Consider the following 19034-nt stretch of genomic DNA (forward strand, 5'->3'; position numbering starts at 1 on the left):
TTTCGTTATTTGAGAGCTATAATTGGACTCTTTTATATTATGTATTATGAATATAAGTTAAAATAGGAGTTTCATTCAGTATTGTTGTAATTGTCATTATTTATATATAATATACTAGATATAATATATATATAATATATATACTATAGTAATATATATATAATATATACACAGCTGCAAAAAAAATAAAGGGAACACTTAAACAACACAGTAAAATCCAAGTCAATCACACTTCTGTGGAATCAAACTGTCCACTTAGGACGGCAACACTGATTGACAATAAATGTCACATGCTGTTGTGCGCAAATGGAATAGACAACAGGTGGAAATTATAGGCAATTAGCAAGACTACCCCCAATAAAGGAGTGGTTCTGCAGGTGGTGACCACAGACACTTCTCAGTTCCTATGCTACTGGCTGATGTTTTGGTCACTTTTGAATGGGCTGTGCTTTCACTGCTAGTGGTAGCATGAACGAGGGGTCTACACCACACAGTGGCTCAGGTAGTGCAGCTCATCCAGGATGGCACATCAATGCGAGCTGTGGCAAGAAGGTTTGCCGTGTCTGTCAGCGTAGTGTCCAGAGCATGGAGGCGCTACCAGGAGACAGGCCAGTACATCAGGAGACGTGGAGGAGGCCGTAGGAGGGCAACAACCCAGCAGCAGGGCCGCTACTCCGCCTTTGTGCGGAGGAGCACTGCCAGAGCCTGGCAAAATGACTGCCAGCAGCCAACCAAATGTGCATGTGTCTGCTCAACACAGGTCAGAAACAGACCTCATGAGGGTGGTAATGCGGGCCGACGTACCACAGGTGGGGGTTTGTGCTTACAGCCCAACACCGTGCAGGACGTTTGGCATTTGCCAGAGAGCACCAAGATTGGCAAATTCGCTCACTGGCGCCCTGTGCTCTTCTCAGATGAAAAGCAGGTTCACACTGAGACAATGTGGACAGCGTGACAGTCTGGAGAACGCCGTGAGAACGTTCTGCTGCCTGCAACATCCTCAGCATGATACCGGTTTGGGCGGTGGGTCAGTCATGGTGTGGGGTGGCATTTCTTTGGGGGGCCGCACAGCCCTCCATGGGCTCGCCAGAGGTAGCCTGACTGCCATTAGGTACCGAAATGAGATCCTCAGACCCCTTGTGAGACCATATGCTGGTGTGGTGTGCCCTGGGTTCCTCTCTAATGCAAGACAATGCTAGACCTCTGTGGCTGGAGTGTGTCAGCAGTTCCTGCAAGAGGAAGGCATTGATGCTATGGACTGGCCCGCCCGTTCCCCAGACCTGAATCCAATTGAGCACATCTGGGACATCATGTCTCGCTCCATCCACCAATGCCACATTGCACCACAGACTGTCCAGGAGTTGGCGGATGCTTTAGTCCAGGTCTGGGAGGAGATCCCTCAGGAGACCATCCGCCACCTCATCAGGAGCATGCCCAGGCATGTAGGGAGGTCCAGACACGGCACGTGGAGGCCACACACACTATGAGCCTCATTTTGACTTGTTTTAAGGACAATTACAAGTCGAAGTTGGATCAGCCTGTAGTGTGGTGTTCCACTTTAATTTTGAGTGTGACTCCAAATCCAGACCTCCATGGGTTGATAAATTTGATTTCCATTGATAATTTTTGTGTGATTTTGTTGTCAGCACATTCAACTATGTAAAGAAAAAAGTATTTAATAAGAATAGTTCATTCATTCAGATCTAGGATGTGTTCTTTTAGTGTTCCCTTTATTTTTTTGAGCATTGTATTTTATAGAAAGAAAAGAAAATCTGCTGATTTTAATGTAAAAATCCTAATCGGTCAACCTCCTAATCTAGGCTTCTCATACCTGCTGAAGTCGTAAAAAGTACAGAAACACCAAAGCTTACTTTTCACAATTGTTTTTGGCACTTTTTTGTTGTTGTTGCCGTTGCTAAATTGGGAGTGTTGTGCCTTCTGCTGAAATATTAAACACTGTCCTTAACATCATCTATTTTTGTCCAGATCAGATCCTAGACCTTGTCAGTACTGTAATACAGTGCATTCAGAAAGTATTCAGACCCCTGACTTTTTCCACATTTTGTTAGGTTACAGCCTTATTGTAAAATGGATTAAATTGTTTTTTCACTCAGTCTGCACACAATACCCCATAATGACAAAGCAAAAACAGGTTTTTAGATATTTTTTTTTTAGCAAATATATTAAACGATCACATTTTACATAAGTATTCAGACTCTTTTCTCAATCTTTGTTGAAGCACCTTTGGCAGCGATTACGGCCTTTTCTTCTTGGGTATGACGCTACGAGCTTGACACCTGTACTTGGAGTTTCATTCTTCACTGCAGATCCTCTCAAGCTCTGACAGGTTGGATGGGGAGCTTCACTGCACAGCTATTTTCAGGTCTCTCAAGAGATGTTCGATCGGGTTCAAGTCCGGGCTCTGGCTGGGCCACTCAAGAAAAATTCTGAGACTTGTTCCGAAACAACTCCTGCATTTTTATTGGCTGTGTGGTTAGGGTCGTTGTCCTGTTGGAAAGTGAACCTTCGCCCCAGTCTGAGGTCCTGAGCGCTGGAGCAGGTTTTTATCAAGGTTATTTCACTTTGCTCCGTTCATCTTTGCCTTGATCTTGACTAGTCGCCTAGTCCCTGCCGCTGAAAAACATCCCCACAGCATGATACTGCCTCCACCATCCTTCATCGTAGGGATGGTATTGGGCAAGTGATGAGCGGTGCCTGGTTTCCGTCAGATGTGACGCTTGGCATTCAGGCCAAAGAGTTGTTGGAGCCAACTCATGTATTGCAAGGTTGTATATGACCTATGTGGACAGAGTTGACCTATGAATTTTTATGCGCCAATTACCTATACGGTAACAATATTGACTCATGCCTGAACTTTGCAGCAGCTGAGTTGACCTCTCAATCCTGTAGTGACAAAGCTAAGCCATGCATGCCAAGGCCCTGTTAGCTGCGATGACTAAATGCATCTCAATGCAAGCGGCACAGTTGACCTATAAATCTTGAGGCCCCGTACAAACAGCCTGTGGCAAAGAACTAGGACAGAGCAACCTGGCGTGACCGAAGTAGAGTAGCTGGCATCTATCTATGAGGGTAAATCCATTTGAATTCAATTACTTTTTGACAGCACCTCTTCTGATTTGAACTAAACCTTCCATACATATTTGCCTATTGTGGAAGTGCTCCCCCGAAAGTGACTTTTTGGACCTGAATGCCAAAACATTCAAGATGCTCAAAGATGACCTATTTTGCATACCCCATGAGACATCCATGTCTTTATCACTGGAAAAGATAAACGGTTGAGATTGTAACCTTTTAAATTCTATCAAACAGGGTTATCAAACTATTTTATCATTTCTACATTCTTTGTTTATACAAATGTTCTATATTGTAGAATAATAGTGAAAACATCAACAATGAAATAACACATGAATCATGTAGTAACCCAAAGTGTTAAACAAATCAAAATATATTTTCGGTTTGAGATTCTTCAAATTAACCACCCCTTTTCCTTGATGACAGCTTTGCACACTCTTGGCATTCTCTCAACCAGCTTCACCTGGAATGCTTTTCCAACAGTCTTGAAGGAGTTCTCACATATATGCTGAGTACTTGTTAGCTGCTTTAACTTCACTCTGTGGTCCAACTCATCCCAAACCATCTCAATTGGCTTGAGGTTGGGTGATTGTGGAGGACAGGTCATCTGATGCAGCACCATCACTCTCCTTCTTGGTCAAATTGCCCTTACAGAGCCTGGAGGTGTGTTGGGTCATTGTCCTGTTGAAAAACAAATGATAGTCCCACTAAGCGCAAACCAGAAAGGATGGCGTATCGCTGCAGAATGCTGTGGTAGCCATGCTGGTTAAGTGTGCCTTGAATTCTAAATGAATCATGCAATTTCTGAGGCTAGTACTGTAACTCTAATGAACTTATCCTCTGCAGCAGAGGTAACTCTGGGTCTTACATTCCTATGGCGGTCCTCATGAGAGCCAGTTTCATCATGGCGATGAATGGGTTTTTGCGACTGCACTTGGAAGACAATTTCAAGTTCGTAATTTTCCGCATTGACTGACCTTCATGTGTTAAAGTAACGTTTGAGACAACATGCTCTAGCATACAGGGTGGGTGTCATGTTGTGGCTGTTACATGTACTAAAATGGGAATAAAATGTACATTTCAACTTTCAAATGGGACCACAAAGATGGCGGTCCACACATCAGAGAATGTTGAATTGAATGGTAATATCTGTTTTAAATTATACTGTAAATCTTCCATAGGAAACCTATTGAAATCATAGAAATATATGTATTTCAATGCTGTTCCAGTTAAATTGCAGTGGTCAGAAGGGTTGGGTCCATTCTATGAATTCAATTTCTATGATTTTAAAATAACACCCACAATGTATTCAAGAGCATGTTGTCTCAACTGATGGCGGGCACAACACAAACTTCAGATGATGTAAAGTAGGGTATAAACTACATCATACGACAAAAATCTGAGTACGTGTTTTTAAATAACTGACGTTAAAGGTTAAAATATTTACTGACCATTTCAAGACTACCTTGACTACCCTGTTTGTAATATTTTTTATATCAAACTCGACCGTTTTATCTTGTCGTGTGATAAAGACATGGACGTCTCACGTATGTAATAAAGCCCTTTTAAAAAATATATATATATTTTTACCCCTTTTCTCCCCAATTTTTCGTGGTATCCAATCGCTAGTAATTACTATCTTGTCTCATCGCTACAACTCCCGTACGGGCTCGGGAGAGACGAAGGTCGAAAGCCATGCGTCCTCCGAAGCACAACCCAACCAAGCCACACTGCTTCTTAACACAGCGCGCCTCCAACCCGGAAGCCAGCCCCACCAATGTGTCGGAGGAAACACCATGCACCTGGCTCCCTTGGTTAGCGCTCACTGCGCCCGGCCCGCCACAGGAGTCGCTGGAGCGCGATGAGACAAGGATATCACTACCGGCCAAACCCTCCCTAATCCGGACGACGCTAGGCCAATTGTGCGTCACCCCACGGACCTCCCGGTCGCGGCCGGCTGCGACAGAGCCTGGGCGCGAACCCAGAGACTCTGGTGGCACAGCTAGCGCTGCGATGCAGTGCCCTAGACCACTGCGCCACCCGGGAGGCCCTTAATAAAGCCCTTTTGTGGGGAAAACTCATTCTGATTGGCTGGGCCTGACTCCCCAATGGGTGGGCCTGGCTGCCAAGTGGGTGGGCCTATGCCCACACATGGCTGCACCTCTACAGTCATGGCCGAAAGTTTTGAGAATGACACGCATATTAATTTTCACAAAGTCTGCTGCCTCAGTTTATGATGGCAATTTGCATATACTCCAGAATGTTCTGAGTGATCAGATGAATTGCAATTAATTGCAAAGTCCCTATTTGCCATGCAAATGAACTGAATCCCAGAAAAGCATTTCCACTGCATTTCAGCCCTGCCACAAAAGAACCAGCTGACATGTCAGTGATTCTCTCGTTAACACAGGTCTGAGTGTTGACGAGGACAAGGCTGGAGATCACTGTCATGCTGATTGAGTTCAAATAACAAACTGGAAGCTTCAAAAGGAGGGTGGTGCTTGTAATCATTGTTCTTCCTCTGTCAAGCATGTTTACCTGCATGGAAACATGTGCCGTCATCATTGCTTTGCACAAAAAGGGCTTCACAGGCAAGGATATTGCTGCCAGTAAGATTGCACCTAAATCGACCATTTATCGGATCATCAAGAACTTCAAGGAGAGCGGTTCAATTGTTGTGGAGGCGGCTTCAGGGCGCCCAACAAAGTCCAGCAAGCGCCAGGACCGTCTCCTAAAGTTTATTCAACTGCGGGATCGGGGCATCACCAGTACAGAGCTTGCTCAGGAACGGCAGCAGGAAGGTGTGAGTGCATCTGCACGCACAGTGAGGMGAAGACTTTTGGAGGATGGCCTGGTGTCAAGAAAGGCATCAAAGAAGCCACTTCTCTCCAGGAAAAACATCAGGGACAGACTGATATTCTACAAAAGGTACAGTGATTGGACTGCTGAGGACGGGAGTAAAGTCATTTTCTCTGAATCCCCTTTCCGATTGTTTGGGGCATCTGGGGGAAAAAGCTTCTCCGGAGAAGACAAGGTGAGCGCTACCATCAGTCCTGTGTCATGCCAACAGTAAAGCATCCTGAGACCATTCATGGGTGGGGTTGCTTCTAAGCCAAGGGAGTGGGCTCACTCACAATTTTGCCTAAGAACACAGCCATGAATAAAGAATGGTACCAACACATCCTCCGAGAGCAACTTCTCCCAACCATCCAGGAACAGTTTGGTGACGAACAATGCCTTTTCCAGCATGATGGAGCACCTTGCCATAAGGCAAACTTGATAACTAAGTGGCTCGGGGAACAAAACATCGATATTTTGGGTCCATGGCCAGTAAACTCCCCAGACCTTAATCCCATTGAGAACTTGTGGACAAACAAAAACCCACAAATTCTGACAAACTCCAAGCATTGATTATGCAAGAATAGGCTGCCATCAGTCAGGATGTGGCCCAGAAGTTAATTGACGTCATGCCAGGGCGGATTGCAGAGGTCTTGAAAAAGAAGGGTCAACACTGCAAATATTAAGTCTTTGCATCAACTTAATGTAATTGTCAATAAAAGCCTTTGACACGTATGAAATGCTTGTAATTATGCTTCAGTATTCCATAGTAACATCTGACAAAAATATATAAAGACACTGAAGCAGCAAACTTTGACACAAATATTACATTTTTCACATTATCAAAATTGTGGCCATGACTGTACAGTCATGTGAAATCCATAGATTGGGGCCTAATGAATTTATTTCAATTGACTGATTTCCTTATGGACTGTAACTCAGTAAAGTCTTTTTGAAATTGTTGCATTTTTATATATTTTTTCATTATAGTAACTGAGACTACCTACTCGTCTCTGCTGTTGTGACGAAGTTGACCCATGCATGTTAATGCCCCATTGGCTGAGATGACCTATGCATCTAGCTAGCCATGACATAGTATTGATAGACACAGTCCCACTGAAACCCCCCGTCCACTCATTGGCTTAGTCAATGGGTCACATGAGGTGAAGATCCCCATATGGGACAATGAGCTCCTTTTCCACTCAAAGATATTCCAATTACTACTTTAGGCAAGCGTGTAACAAGAATCTGACTGTGCCTTCCCCCTGCTGATGGAAAAGGTGCTCTTGGAAGTCCTTAGGGTAGTCAGTTGTGGAGACACACTTATGCTTACACTTTTGGAGAGATTAGGAGACTTTTCGGACTGTGCATGCATAAATAGATGAGAGTGAACCACAGATGGAGGACGTTTAAAGACTGCATGCAAATATACAATACCCATTACCCACACTCCGTCGGTCCATAAAATCCCCAAATAGTTGTTTGCTTTCAGAGCATCTAGAGAGAAGTAAAGATGATTTTTCTGCAGCTTATGAAAAGGCTTATTTTGTGGTTAGCGATCAAAGCTACTGTTTTTAAAAGAGCAGCATATAAAAGAGCAGCTGCCGGGGCTGGCAGCGGAGCCTATGAATCGTCATTTTACTGGAGCCCAGCCAATCCCTGACTCCTCTTCAAGCCCCCCCCTAAGGGTCTCCCCTGTGGGGAGAAAGAGCGAGAGCTCACCCCCCTGTACGCCCCCTAGCGGATCACTAATTAACTTCACCTTTGGGAAATGTCCTGGGAGTTGGCTGCTGAGGCCCCTAATGTAGTGTACAGGGCTCCAGTCAGCTGGTCTTTCTCCAGGCCTGGTTTCTGGTTCATAGTGTATACACATACTCTGCTCTACTTGGAGGGTGAAGCCGGAGTGCCCCGGCGACCAGCTCACACTGAGCAAACTTCACTTCTGATTATATCGGCTTCACTTTAGATCTGTTGGCCCAGATATTGCTCTGGATGCCTGTGTAGGGAAAATAAAACTAGTATTTAAAAAAAAAAAAAATGTATTTAAATGGACTTTTAATAGCCTACTTGTGCTTCCACAACCTTTACCACCTTGTTTACCCCTTGTCTTCAATCCAAACTTTGATGTTGGATTGCATGGATGCTGATCTCAAATCAAAGTTTATTTGTCACGTGCGCTGAATACAACAGGTGTAGTTACAGTGAAATGCTTACTTACAGGCTATAACAAATAGTGCAAAAAAGGTATTAGGTGAACAATAGGTAAGAAGAAAGAAATAAAACAACAGTAAAAAGACAGGCTATATACAGTAGCGAGGCTATAAAAGTAGCGAGGCTACATACAGACACCGGTTAGTCAGAACAGAGAGTAGCAGCAGCGTAAAAAGAGGGCACACAATGCAAATAGTCTGGGTAGCCATTTGTTTACCTGTTCAGGAGTCTTATGGCTTGGGGGTAAAAACTGTTGAGAAGCCTTTTTGTCTTAGACTTGGCATTACGGTACCGCTTACCATGCGGTAGTAGAGAGAACAGTCTATGACTGGGGTGGCTGGGGTCTTTGACAATTTTCAGGGCCTTCCTCTGACACCGCCTGGTGTAGAGGTCCTTGGATGGCAGGCAGCTTAGCTCCAGTGATGTACTGGGCCGTACGCACTACCCTCTGTAGTGCCTTGCGATCAGAGGCCGAGCAATTGCCGTACCAGGCAGTGATGCAACCAGTCAGGATGCTCTCGATGTTGCAGCTGTAGAACCTTTTTGAGGATCTCAGGACCTGGAGGCTTCATGGATGATCTGGGGGCTTCATGGAGCCCGACTTAAAAAACAAACATCTGGGGGAAAGTCTGTAATGCTCATCATTCTTTAAGGGAAATTTGAGATGGAAGTTGTGTTTGACTTAAAATCAAGGGTCTATGCTCACCCCGTCCTTAGCTCGCTTCTATGACTTTGTACTATACACGGAGCTATAATATTAAGTAAAGAAGCCCCTCCAAGATTATGTTGTGGAAACTATACCATTACGACAGCGTGATATGAGTCCTTTATATAGGTGATAAAACATAATTACACATGGCTGCTATGTTGTAACACTCGTACGACCTTCGGATTCATGGCCAACCTTTGTCCTTCCAAAGACCATTGATACAGTAATTCCAACTGCCAAGATGGTGGTTCTATGCGTTTTCCATACAGCTCTTGCTCTCTTTCCCGGTCATTGACTCGGCCTCATTGAGAGAGAAAAGGGACGGCTGCGGCTCTCTTCCATCACCATTTGCGCATGTCGGAGAGGAAAGGAGTGGGGGTGAACGTTCTGGACTATTGCAGAAAAAAAAATCATCCTTTTCCTCAACCCCCACTGAGCCCTCTTCCTCAACAGGACACAGAGCCAGGCAACTCCATCTTTCCCTCTCCTTTCATCCCTCCCCCTCTATCCCTTTTCTCTCTCGTTCAATCTATTTCCATATTGCTGTAATTTCACAGACTTAACAGAGGATGCATAATTCACTGCTGCTCCAGAATGGTTGAACACCAGTCATACAATGCGTTAAGATACAGAGAGGGGGAGTGCAAAAGAACGAGCGAGGCGACAAGCGCGCAGGAGGATAGCTAGTTCCGTGCCATGCATCCTAAGTTGCCTTTGGTTAAAACATGGCCCTCGTGTACATGTGTATTGCCCTTTCTATTTAAAGGGGAATGCATCATGGTTTCTGCCTAGTTCCCCCGTCTGGGAATTCCAGACATAGGGTGTATGCTGTCCGCATAGGGAGACTACTCCGAGGTTGAAACTGAAACCACACCAGATGTGTCTGGTAATCACCTAGTCTTGTCAACATGTCAACTGCTATTGATAATGAGGTGGCATTGTAAGTGTTCAATAGAGTTCAGTTCACATGTATTGCTGCGATTGTGGGTTATAGTTAAATCCATGCAATAGTAAACTGTCTCGGGTTCATGTCTGGTTGTCTAATTTGCATTTTATTTCAATCAGTTCAAATTTGAAACAAACACTTCTCTCATATTTTAATGATGTATTGGTTAGTCTTGTAGCCGATAATGTCCGTCAAATCAAACAGGACGTTGTCCAGTAACCCTTTGTGGTAATCTCTGCTGTCCGGTGTGGTGTCATCAGAAGTAGACTGAGGTGGTAGAGCTAGCGCATCAGGATCAGAAGGGCGTCTCGCCGCCTTTTACTCTACTAGGCGAAAGAACGTTTTTTTACTCATTTAGTTTTTCCTTATTGGGTTTCCTGTAATCGCTCGGTGACAGTGGCCCAGAACAGGTTTAGGCAAATATCTGCCACCTGGCATCGTGCCAACATGACTTACATCAGGGTCAGATTTATGGACGTGTCTTTTTATCTCCCCGCAACGCAAATTTGCCTGTCGCGGAAATTAATGGAAATAATAATTTTAAGATTTTTTTTTTTAAGAGATCACAGTCAGGAAAACCGTTATAATCGTTGACCTCAAACATAAGGTTGCGTTTTATTTGTTTTGGATCATTTTCAAAAGCCTGATGGATGGTAAACTACTTTAGTTTACCATGGTAACTCCTGTCAGTACTTTCTGTCTTCTGACGATCTACTTTTATCAATATGTGTAATTATGTCATGATTGTCAGTGTTATAAAAGCTTTACACCAAAATGTTAGGGCTAATTGTTGAATGTTCTCCAAGTAAGATAGTGTTGGCCACTCTACCAAATTGTTATGTACCGCCCTCTAGTGATATTCTAATAGTATAACATGCACCAAGAACTCAAATGTGGTAACGCTGGTACCTTTGCTACTGGTATTCAAGTACTTACTTTTCCATTGTGTTTTTTATTTGTTGCATTTCTGAACTATTACCAACCAGCAAGATGGTTGGTACACACATCTATACTGTACAAATGTATGTCCTATAGTTTAACCTTGTGTTCGTCCCCTCCCTCCTATTTATCCCTGCAGCTGTCCACTGCAACCTGAGCCAGAATGGGATCGACCACCAGATGATGTGCCCGGACGACGTGACCTCACACCTGGAGGAGCAGCCCCTGGACCAAGGCGCCATGCTGGATGACGACAGCCCCGGGTACCAGCGCCACTCACCGCCCCGGCGCTCCGTCTCCGAGTCAGAACTCTCACGGGTAAGAACAGGGGGACTTCAATGCAGCCTTTCTCAACCCAGTCATTCCATGTATCATAACCCCTAGCGCAACTGATTCAAATGGCTGATTAGTTGACTAGTTTCAGGTGTACAAGGTGTTGGAGCATATAAAATATATGCTGGTGTGTCCCAAGGACTTTTGAGAAAGTCTGCTCTAACGAATGTCAGGATAGGTACCAGGCTGCGGTGACCACTCATACCATGATCATTGGTCTGTAATAGATTTTGTAGGTTAATTTTGGGATATTAGTAACAGGTCCCATCCTCTGCTGTACGGTTGCACATTTTTTACAGACTTTCAATAATTACTTCCTTACTACACACTTTCTGGCACCTAACCGTTGCGGTCTTTCGACAGCCCTTATTCAATGTTTCCTGAGAACTATTTATTTAGATTAAAGGTTGTCGTCAGTGGAGATTTGTTTCTATTTCCTCTCCAAAAATAGCATCCTGTCGAGGCAACGGACCGGACATTTCCTCCTCTTTCCGCCTCTGTAGGGAGATGAGAAAGCCAGATAATTATCTGTCATTTTCTAACTGGAACTGCTTTCACTCAGACAATATGTCCTTCAAGAAGCGCCACGTAGCTACGCCTTTGATGGGGGAAAAACTAGGATGCTTTTTGTCTCACTGCATGGTACAGTCCTTCTATGTTCCTACAGTATACAAGTAAGAGTGATAAACCACCATGTAGGTTCATTTGAAAAAGAATGACATAACTGCATGGAATCCTCATTAGGAATCTATAGGAGTCTTCATCCCAAACTATTTTCAGCCATGCACATTGTACTGTTTCCGTCTGTTGAGTTCATGACTTCGATACCCTTTTAACACTACTGAGCCAACCCGAGCCAAGCTGTACGGCTCTGGCCAGGCTACACATACCTCTAGTTGTTTGGAAATAAAATGTCAGAGCCAGCACAGTAAGGTGCAGTTCAGCCAATAGAGAAACTCTGTGGCTAAGCAACAGCGTCGACTGAAAACATGACCTGGTAGAGCATGGTGCATGCAATGCCAGCATAGTGGGTTCGATTCCCGGGATCACCCATCTGTAAAATGTATGCACACATGACTGTAAGCTGCTTTGGATAAAAGCGTCTGCTAAATGGCATGTATTATATACTGAACAAAATATAAATGCAACATGAAACAATTTGAATGATTTTACTGAGTTACTGTTCATATAAGGAAATCGGTCAAATGAAATAAATTCATTAGGCCCTAATCTATGGATTTGACGACGACTGCATGGGCGCTGCCATGGCTGGGCCTGGCTCCCCAGTGGGTGGGCCTATAACCTCCCAGGCCCACCCTTAGCAGCGCCCATGCAGAGTCGTGAAATCTATACATTAGGGCATAATGAATTTATTTCATTTGACCGATTTCCTTATATGAACAGCAAATCAGAATCAGTTTTTCCCCACGAAAGGGCTTTATGACAGACAGAAATACTCCTCCGATGATCCCGCAGGTGACGAAGCCGGATGTGGAGAGCTGGCATGGTTACACATGGTCTGCAGTTGAGGCCAGGTGGACGTACTGCCAAATTCTCTTAAATGGCGTTGAAGGCGGTTTGTGGTAGAGAAATTAACATTAAATTCTCTGGCAACAGCTCTGGTGGACATTCCTGCAGTCAGCATGCCAATTGCACACTCCCTCAACTTGAGACATCTGTGGCATTGTGTTGCGTGACAAAACTGCACATTTTAGAGTGGCCTTTTATTGTCCCCAGCACAAGGTGAACCTATGTAATGATCATGCTGTATTCTTTAAAAAAAAAAAAACGTTTTACCCCTTTTTATAGTTAGTCTTGTCCCATCGCTGCAACTCCCGTACGGACTCGGGAGAGTCGAAGTTCGAGAGCCATGCATCTTACGAAACACGACCCTGCCAAGCTGCACTGCTTCTTGACACACTGCTCGCTTAACCCGGAAGCCAGCCGCACCCAATGTGTTGGAGGAAACACCGTCCAACTTGTGACCGTGTCAGCGTGCATGCGTCCGTTCCGCCACAGGAGTCGCCTGAGCGATATGCGACAAGGTAATCCCGGCCAGACAAACCTTCCCCTAACCCGGACGACGCTGGGCCAATTGTGTGTCGCCTCGTGGGTCTCCCGGCTGCGACACAACCCGGATCTGTAGTGACACCTCAAGCACTGCAGTGCCTTAGACCGATGTGCCACTCGGGAGGCCCCATGATCGTACTGTTTAACCAGCTTCTTGATATGCCACAGCTGTCAGGTGGATGGATTATCTTGGCAAAGGAGAAATGCTCACTAACAGAGATGTAAACAAATTTGTACACAAAATTGGAGAGAAATAGGTTTTTTGTGCGTGTGGAAAATGTCTGGGATCTTTTATTTCAGCTCATGAAACATGGAACCAACACTTTGCGTTCATATTTTTATTCAGTGTATATATTTTAATTGAAAATCAACAAACCTTACACATAATTAAAATCATGCCCAAAGCAATATATTACTCACCAACTCCTATTGCCCTGCTTTGTAATGCACCCATATTGACTCTCAAGGTCAGGGAATTAAAAGCCAGTGTTTATGTTCTTTCTTTGTGTCCCAAAAAATTCTGTCTCTGCACTGCTTGTAAATCCAGTACGTGTGTGTGAGGGATATATATTATGTATAACCTACCTAAAAAGAGATTGCTATGTGCACAGGTAAGATCAGGAATATTGCCTCTGCGTATTGAAACAGGTAAGATCAGGAATATTGCCTCTGCGTATTGAGACAGGTAAGATCAGGAATATTGCCTCTGCGTATTGAAACAGGTAAGATCAGGAATATTGCCTCTGCGTATTGAAACAGGTTAAGATTAAAGGATATGCCTCTGCGTATTGAAACAGGTAAGATCAGGGATATTGCCTCTGCGTATTGAAACAGGTAAGATCAGGGATATTGCCTCTGCGTATTGAAACAGGTTGGTATTGTGATGAAATGGAAGAGGAAAGACTATGTTATTATTGTGACCTCGAAGAAATAGAGAATGAAACTCATTTTATCCTCTATTGCTCTTTCTACTATGATATACGCTTGCTCTTATTCCAGAAAGCACACCAGCTATACCCTGGCATTATGTGGCTGAGTGATGAGGAGAAATGTAAATGGTTTTTTTTGTCCATTGTGTATTTCCGTTTGCGGAATATTTAGATAAAGCCTGGAATAAAAGAAAAAGGTCTATCTATAATTAAATTGAAAAATATGGCGTGTGTAGGCTTGTCTACCATATGAATCTTCTCTTTGTGTCAAACTGGGTTCAAGTGACTTTTGTTTATTTGTCTGTATATGGTGGATGCTATTTTACTGCTCTAGGGGTGTAATTATTGTTTGGATAACCTTATTTACTATTATGTATAGATGTATTTTTTTATTTAAAAAATCACTGAGGCGCAATGCAGAGAACGCCGGAAGAATGATCATTTAATTACCATAGTGAATTATTGTAATGTTTGTTTCAATTAATCCCATAAGGGATGGGTTGCCAATTGGCGATTTGACACGAAAATGTCATTCATTCCAATTTCAACCCGGAAGCGTCTTTAAAATGGTTATTAATTTACTTAACGTGTTATTTCTCCCTTACCGCACAGCCTGCCGTCCACATATAGAGACAGCCTAGCCTGCCTAATCCCCGCAATGAAATGGAATAATTAGCGACTTTTCTGCGCCTTTGAGCTTTGGGGAAGAGAGAAACTGTGGGCCCAGGCGACGCCTGCCGCAATGCCGAACTAGGTAATTGAGCTACGGAGGGGATGGGGAGGGAACGACACGGTCTAAAATGCACACTTATTCGGTCAGCGTGACGCTAATCGTTATTCCCTCATCACTGCGGAAATAATTGTGTACTGTATCAATGGAATGATGCGGTGTGGTCATATATTCGCTAGATGGCGCTGTATGTTTGAGAATGCCAGAGCTGTATACTGCCCTACCGAGGAAAAGAGCAGTAACTGCTTATAGAGTGAAACTGAGAAAAATGACTAGTGTTTATTATTATTTTTTTGTCCAGCCAAATGAATTGTAAGCACAATCATTGGAGATGTAGTTATCTGTTGTCATACTATGAGGTTATTTTTTATTTTATTAATGTTGACCCTGACCTCTGACCCTAGACGGCAGTTACTGCCTTCTTGTTTGATACAATCACTGGTTTCCATGCTGTTTTTTTTATTTATAATTTTTTTTACACAAACTTGTTAATGTATGTGGCTGTCAGTCATATAGTTTGATTCTTGTATCAACAAAGAACAATGCATAGTACCAAGGTAAACCGTAGACACTGCAGCCCAAAGCTCAGTGAAACCAAGGTAAAAGGCAGTAACTGACGTTCGTGATGGCAGTTACTGCAAACATGACCCTCGCACACATTTTCTATGCAACACAATGAGGTCAGGATATTTGTCTACATGATAAAACATGTAGTTAATGTATATAAAAAAAATCAACTCATTTTTGACCAAATACACAGTTGCTGCTCTTTTGCTTTAGTAGGGCAGTATAGTGTACTTACTAGGCTACACATGGTGGTGGAGCTACGCCAACACAAAGAGAACTCCTGAAATGCCTTTACATTATTGTAATAATGGTATTACTTTCAATGAATATAAGTAAGTAATTAACTACCTGTAAGGCTTTTAGTATCCTATTCATTACACCTGGTAGTAGTCAGTGTGTGTTGCTGTGGGTGTACTGTGTGTTTTAATTTTGGCTTTGTGGGTTGAAATTCTCTTTATTTGTTGTGTGTTTGTTTTTGAAGTTGTCCTTGCTCTGTTGCTAAGGTAACATGAGAAACACCTGAAATGCATAGTGTGTTTTTAAATATGCCAAGGACAGATTGACTGTTGTGTTTGCGAGCGTGTGCACACAGGCAAATTCTCACTTAGAAAAGAAGCTAGCTTTGTCTCGCGTCGCTCACCAGCGCTGTCACTCAAATCTCTAATCGGCTCGGTCTCAAACGCATGTATGTGGATTTTCCTTTCCTCTTTCTATTTCCTCTCTCGCGCTCTTTCTTTCTCTCTACGTTCCATGGCTGGCAGGCATAGTCCCAGAAACACTGCTCTGTGCTACATTACAGTACTATGTAATATTGACTCAGGAACTGTTGCAGTTCCCACCAAGCTCACCATGGGCAGTGCACATTGTACACACTCACCCCTGAGCAGTAGTGAGCAAAGCCTCTCTGACTTAATCCCTCTCTCCCGTCATCTATCGATCCTCTTTCCAGCCTTGTCCCTTCTCTTTTAACGCTCTCTGTCACATGCACACCATACTTGTGTGTACACGTATGTATATACACCTATGTGTGTGTAACAGTATAACTAGTACGTCCCCTCGCCCCGACCTCGGGCGCGAACCAGGGACCCTCTGCACACATCAACAACAGTCACCCACGAAGCGTCGTTACCCATCGCTCCACAAAAGCCGCGGCCCTTGCAGAGCAAGGGGCAACACTACTTCTAGGTTTCAGAGCAAGTGACGTAACTGATTGAAACGCTATTAGCGCGTACCCGCTAACTAGCTAGCCATTTCACATCCGTTACATGTATATGTGTATGTATGTATGTATGTATGTATGTATGTATGCCCCTTCTCTCTCTCCCTTTCTCCCCATTCCTCCCTACTGGCTCATCATAGTAGTGTTTCTGGCTAAGCCATTCTGAACTACACTAGCTCCTTCCCCTTACTGTACTGTATCATACGCCCCAGGCTGCCAGTCAGGGTTAATTAGTGCTGAGCTGTATTTATTGGTTAACGTGGGATTTTGTTGCAACGCCATCCCCTCAGCGGAGGTCTCCTATCGCTTCCTTACCTGCAGATTCCGTCTCTCTGTGGCCTGCCAAAGCAGTCACGTCGGTCGTCTGTCTGTACTCTGACTATGCTTGGCACGTGGAGAATGACGCTCTTCCCCGGTGGTGCTCTCTCTCTATATCGATCTCTGTCTCCCTCTAGTCAGTCAGGTACAGACAGGGCAATGCTGTGGGTACTGTGTTGTTATGCTAGCCTAGATGGAGGCATGTTCTATCGCTATGTCGCACCGCACAGCGAGCCGCCGCTGACTGGAGTGGGAGGGAGATGGGAGGAAGGGGGTGGCTCTCATTTTAGTAGCCCCTCAATCAAAAGGAAGCGACGCCAGCACTTTAGCTACAGTGGCGGGTTGTTCAGCGGGACGCAGACTGAATACCTGTGGGGTTAGGCAACATGACTATCCACCTGGCTGCATGTTGTCGGATCAAACGATCGACAGTACGTCCTCTTTGGTCTGATTTTAAATGGTACTATACCATGATTCCACTAGTGCTGCTTGTGTAACATACGTATCTGCTCATTACCATATCCGTAGACATTGCTATATCATTGGTACTGGCATGGACTGTGTCATTTCTTACCCTAGGCCCACATAGTGCATACGCTAGCTACTCTTGTGTATTGCTGTCTATTACTGACAAGCAGATCATCCACGAGGATGAAACAAATGGCCCTTTTTATCTGCATTGGTTGGTATTGTTTGTGGGTGCACTGTATAGGTAGTCTCTCGTGTGTTACTGGTATAGTGTGTTACTGCGTACTGTATGTGCCATCAACATTGGACTTAAGTCATCTGTTGTCTTTCCCTTCCATGCAGCCGGGGAACGTAAAGCTGTCCAAGCCGGTGGCCCTGTGGACCCAGCAGGACGTGTGCAAGTGGCTGAAGAAGCACTGCCCCAAGCAGCACCAGATCTACAGCGACTCCTTCAAGCAGCATGACATCACAGGTGCGCCAGCCATAGCCCGAGGTTCTGTCGTCGCGGTTACCGTCGTCGTCATGTCAATCATACCCTCCCCCGACGAGCCCCTCGGCAAGGTCACACCCGCCCACCCGCTAACAACCCACCTGCCGCATAATGGCGAGACGGCTAATTGCCACGCACTCAACCTCTCGGCACGTGGCTGATTTACATTACAATGTTTGTTTATTTGTGAAGTACCGACGCCCTCTTGACTCGCTGTGACTGGCGAAATTGGGCACTTCATCCATGATGCACTTATGCCGCAAGGAAACGGAGATGGCTGGGGCTATGTGCGGAACCAGAGCACACTGCAGCGGCATTCCATTAAGATGTGGATGAGGCTACTTTCTATTAACAGTAATAGGATCTAGCTACATGCAGTGATTATCCCATGTCAGTAACATGTACAGTGCATACAAACTATTCAGACCCCTTGACTTCTCCCACATTTTGGTACTTTACAGCCTTATTCTAAAGTTGATTAAAATCGTTTTTTCCCCTCGTCAATCGACACAAAATACCCCATAATGACAAAGCAAAAACAGTTTTTTAGAAATGTTAGTTTATTTTTTATAAATTAGCAAAGTATTCAGACCCTTTACTCAGTACTTTGTTGAAGCACCTTTGGCTGCGAATACAGCCTCGGGTCTTCTTGGATATGACTCTACAAGCTTGGCACAACTGTATTTGGGGAGTTTCTCTCATTCTCCTCTGCAGATCCTCTCAAGCTCTGTCATGTTGGATGGGTAGCTTCACTGCACAGCTATTTTCAGGCCTCCAGAGATAAATGATCTGGTTCATGTCCAGGCTCTGGCTGGGACACTCGGAGACTTGTCCCGAAGCCACACCTGCATTTGTCTTGGCTGTGTGCTTAGGGTTGTTGTCCTGTTGGAAGGTGAACCTTCATCCCAGTCTGAGGTCCTGAGCGCTCTGGAGCAGGTTTTTATCAAGGATCTTTCAGTACTTTGCTCTGTTCATCTTTCCCTCGATCCTGACTAGTCTCCCAGTTTCTGCCGCTGAAAAACATCCCCACAGCATGATGCTGCCACCACCATGCTTCACCATAGGGATAGTGCCAGGTTACCTCCAGATGTCACGCTTGGCATTCAGGCCAAAGAGTTCAATCTTGGTTTCATCAGACCAGAGAATCTTGTTTCTCATGGTCTGAGAGTCTTTA

General features: G+C 44.4%; 2 protein-coding genes across 5 annotated transcripts in view; one reads left to right on the forward strand and one right to left on the reverse strand.

Annotated features, from left to right (window-relative positions):
- LOC111954708 (sterile alpha motif domain-containing protein 12-like) overlaps nt 1–19034 on the forward strand; it is a 132608-nt gene that overhangs the window by 22535 nt on the left and 91039 nt on the right. For all 4 annotated transcript variants that reach the window (XM_070436014.1, XM_023974594.2, XM_023974595.2 and 1 more), the window contains 2 exons: nt 10876–11054; nt 17713–17842. In XM_070436014.1, coding sequence (XP_070292115.1) covers nt 10917–11054; nt 17713–17842 — 268 coding nt within the window. In that variant the 5' untranslated portion in view covers nt 10876–10916. The remainder of the gene's footprint in view (nt 1–10875; nt 11055–17712; nt 17843–19034) is intronic.
- aard (alanine and arginine rich domain containing protein) overlaps nt 1–19034 on the reverse strand; it is a 348357-nt gene that overhangs the window by 3136 nt on the left and 326187 nt on the right. The gene's annotated exons all lie outside the window — the stretch shown is intronic.

The sequence above is a fragment of the Salvelinus sp. IW2-2015 genome, linkage group LG30, assembly GCF_002910315.2.
Source record: "Salvelinus sp. IW2-2015 linkage group LG30, ASM291031v2, whole genome shotgun sequence".
NCBI classification, from domain to species: domain Eukaryota; kingdom Metazoa; phylum Chordata; class Actinopteri; order Salmoniformes; family Salmonidae; genus Salvelinus; species Salvelinus sp. IW2-2015.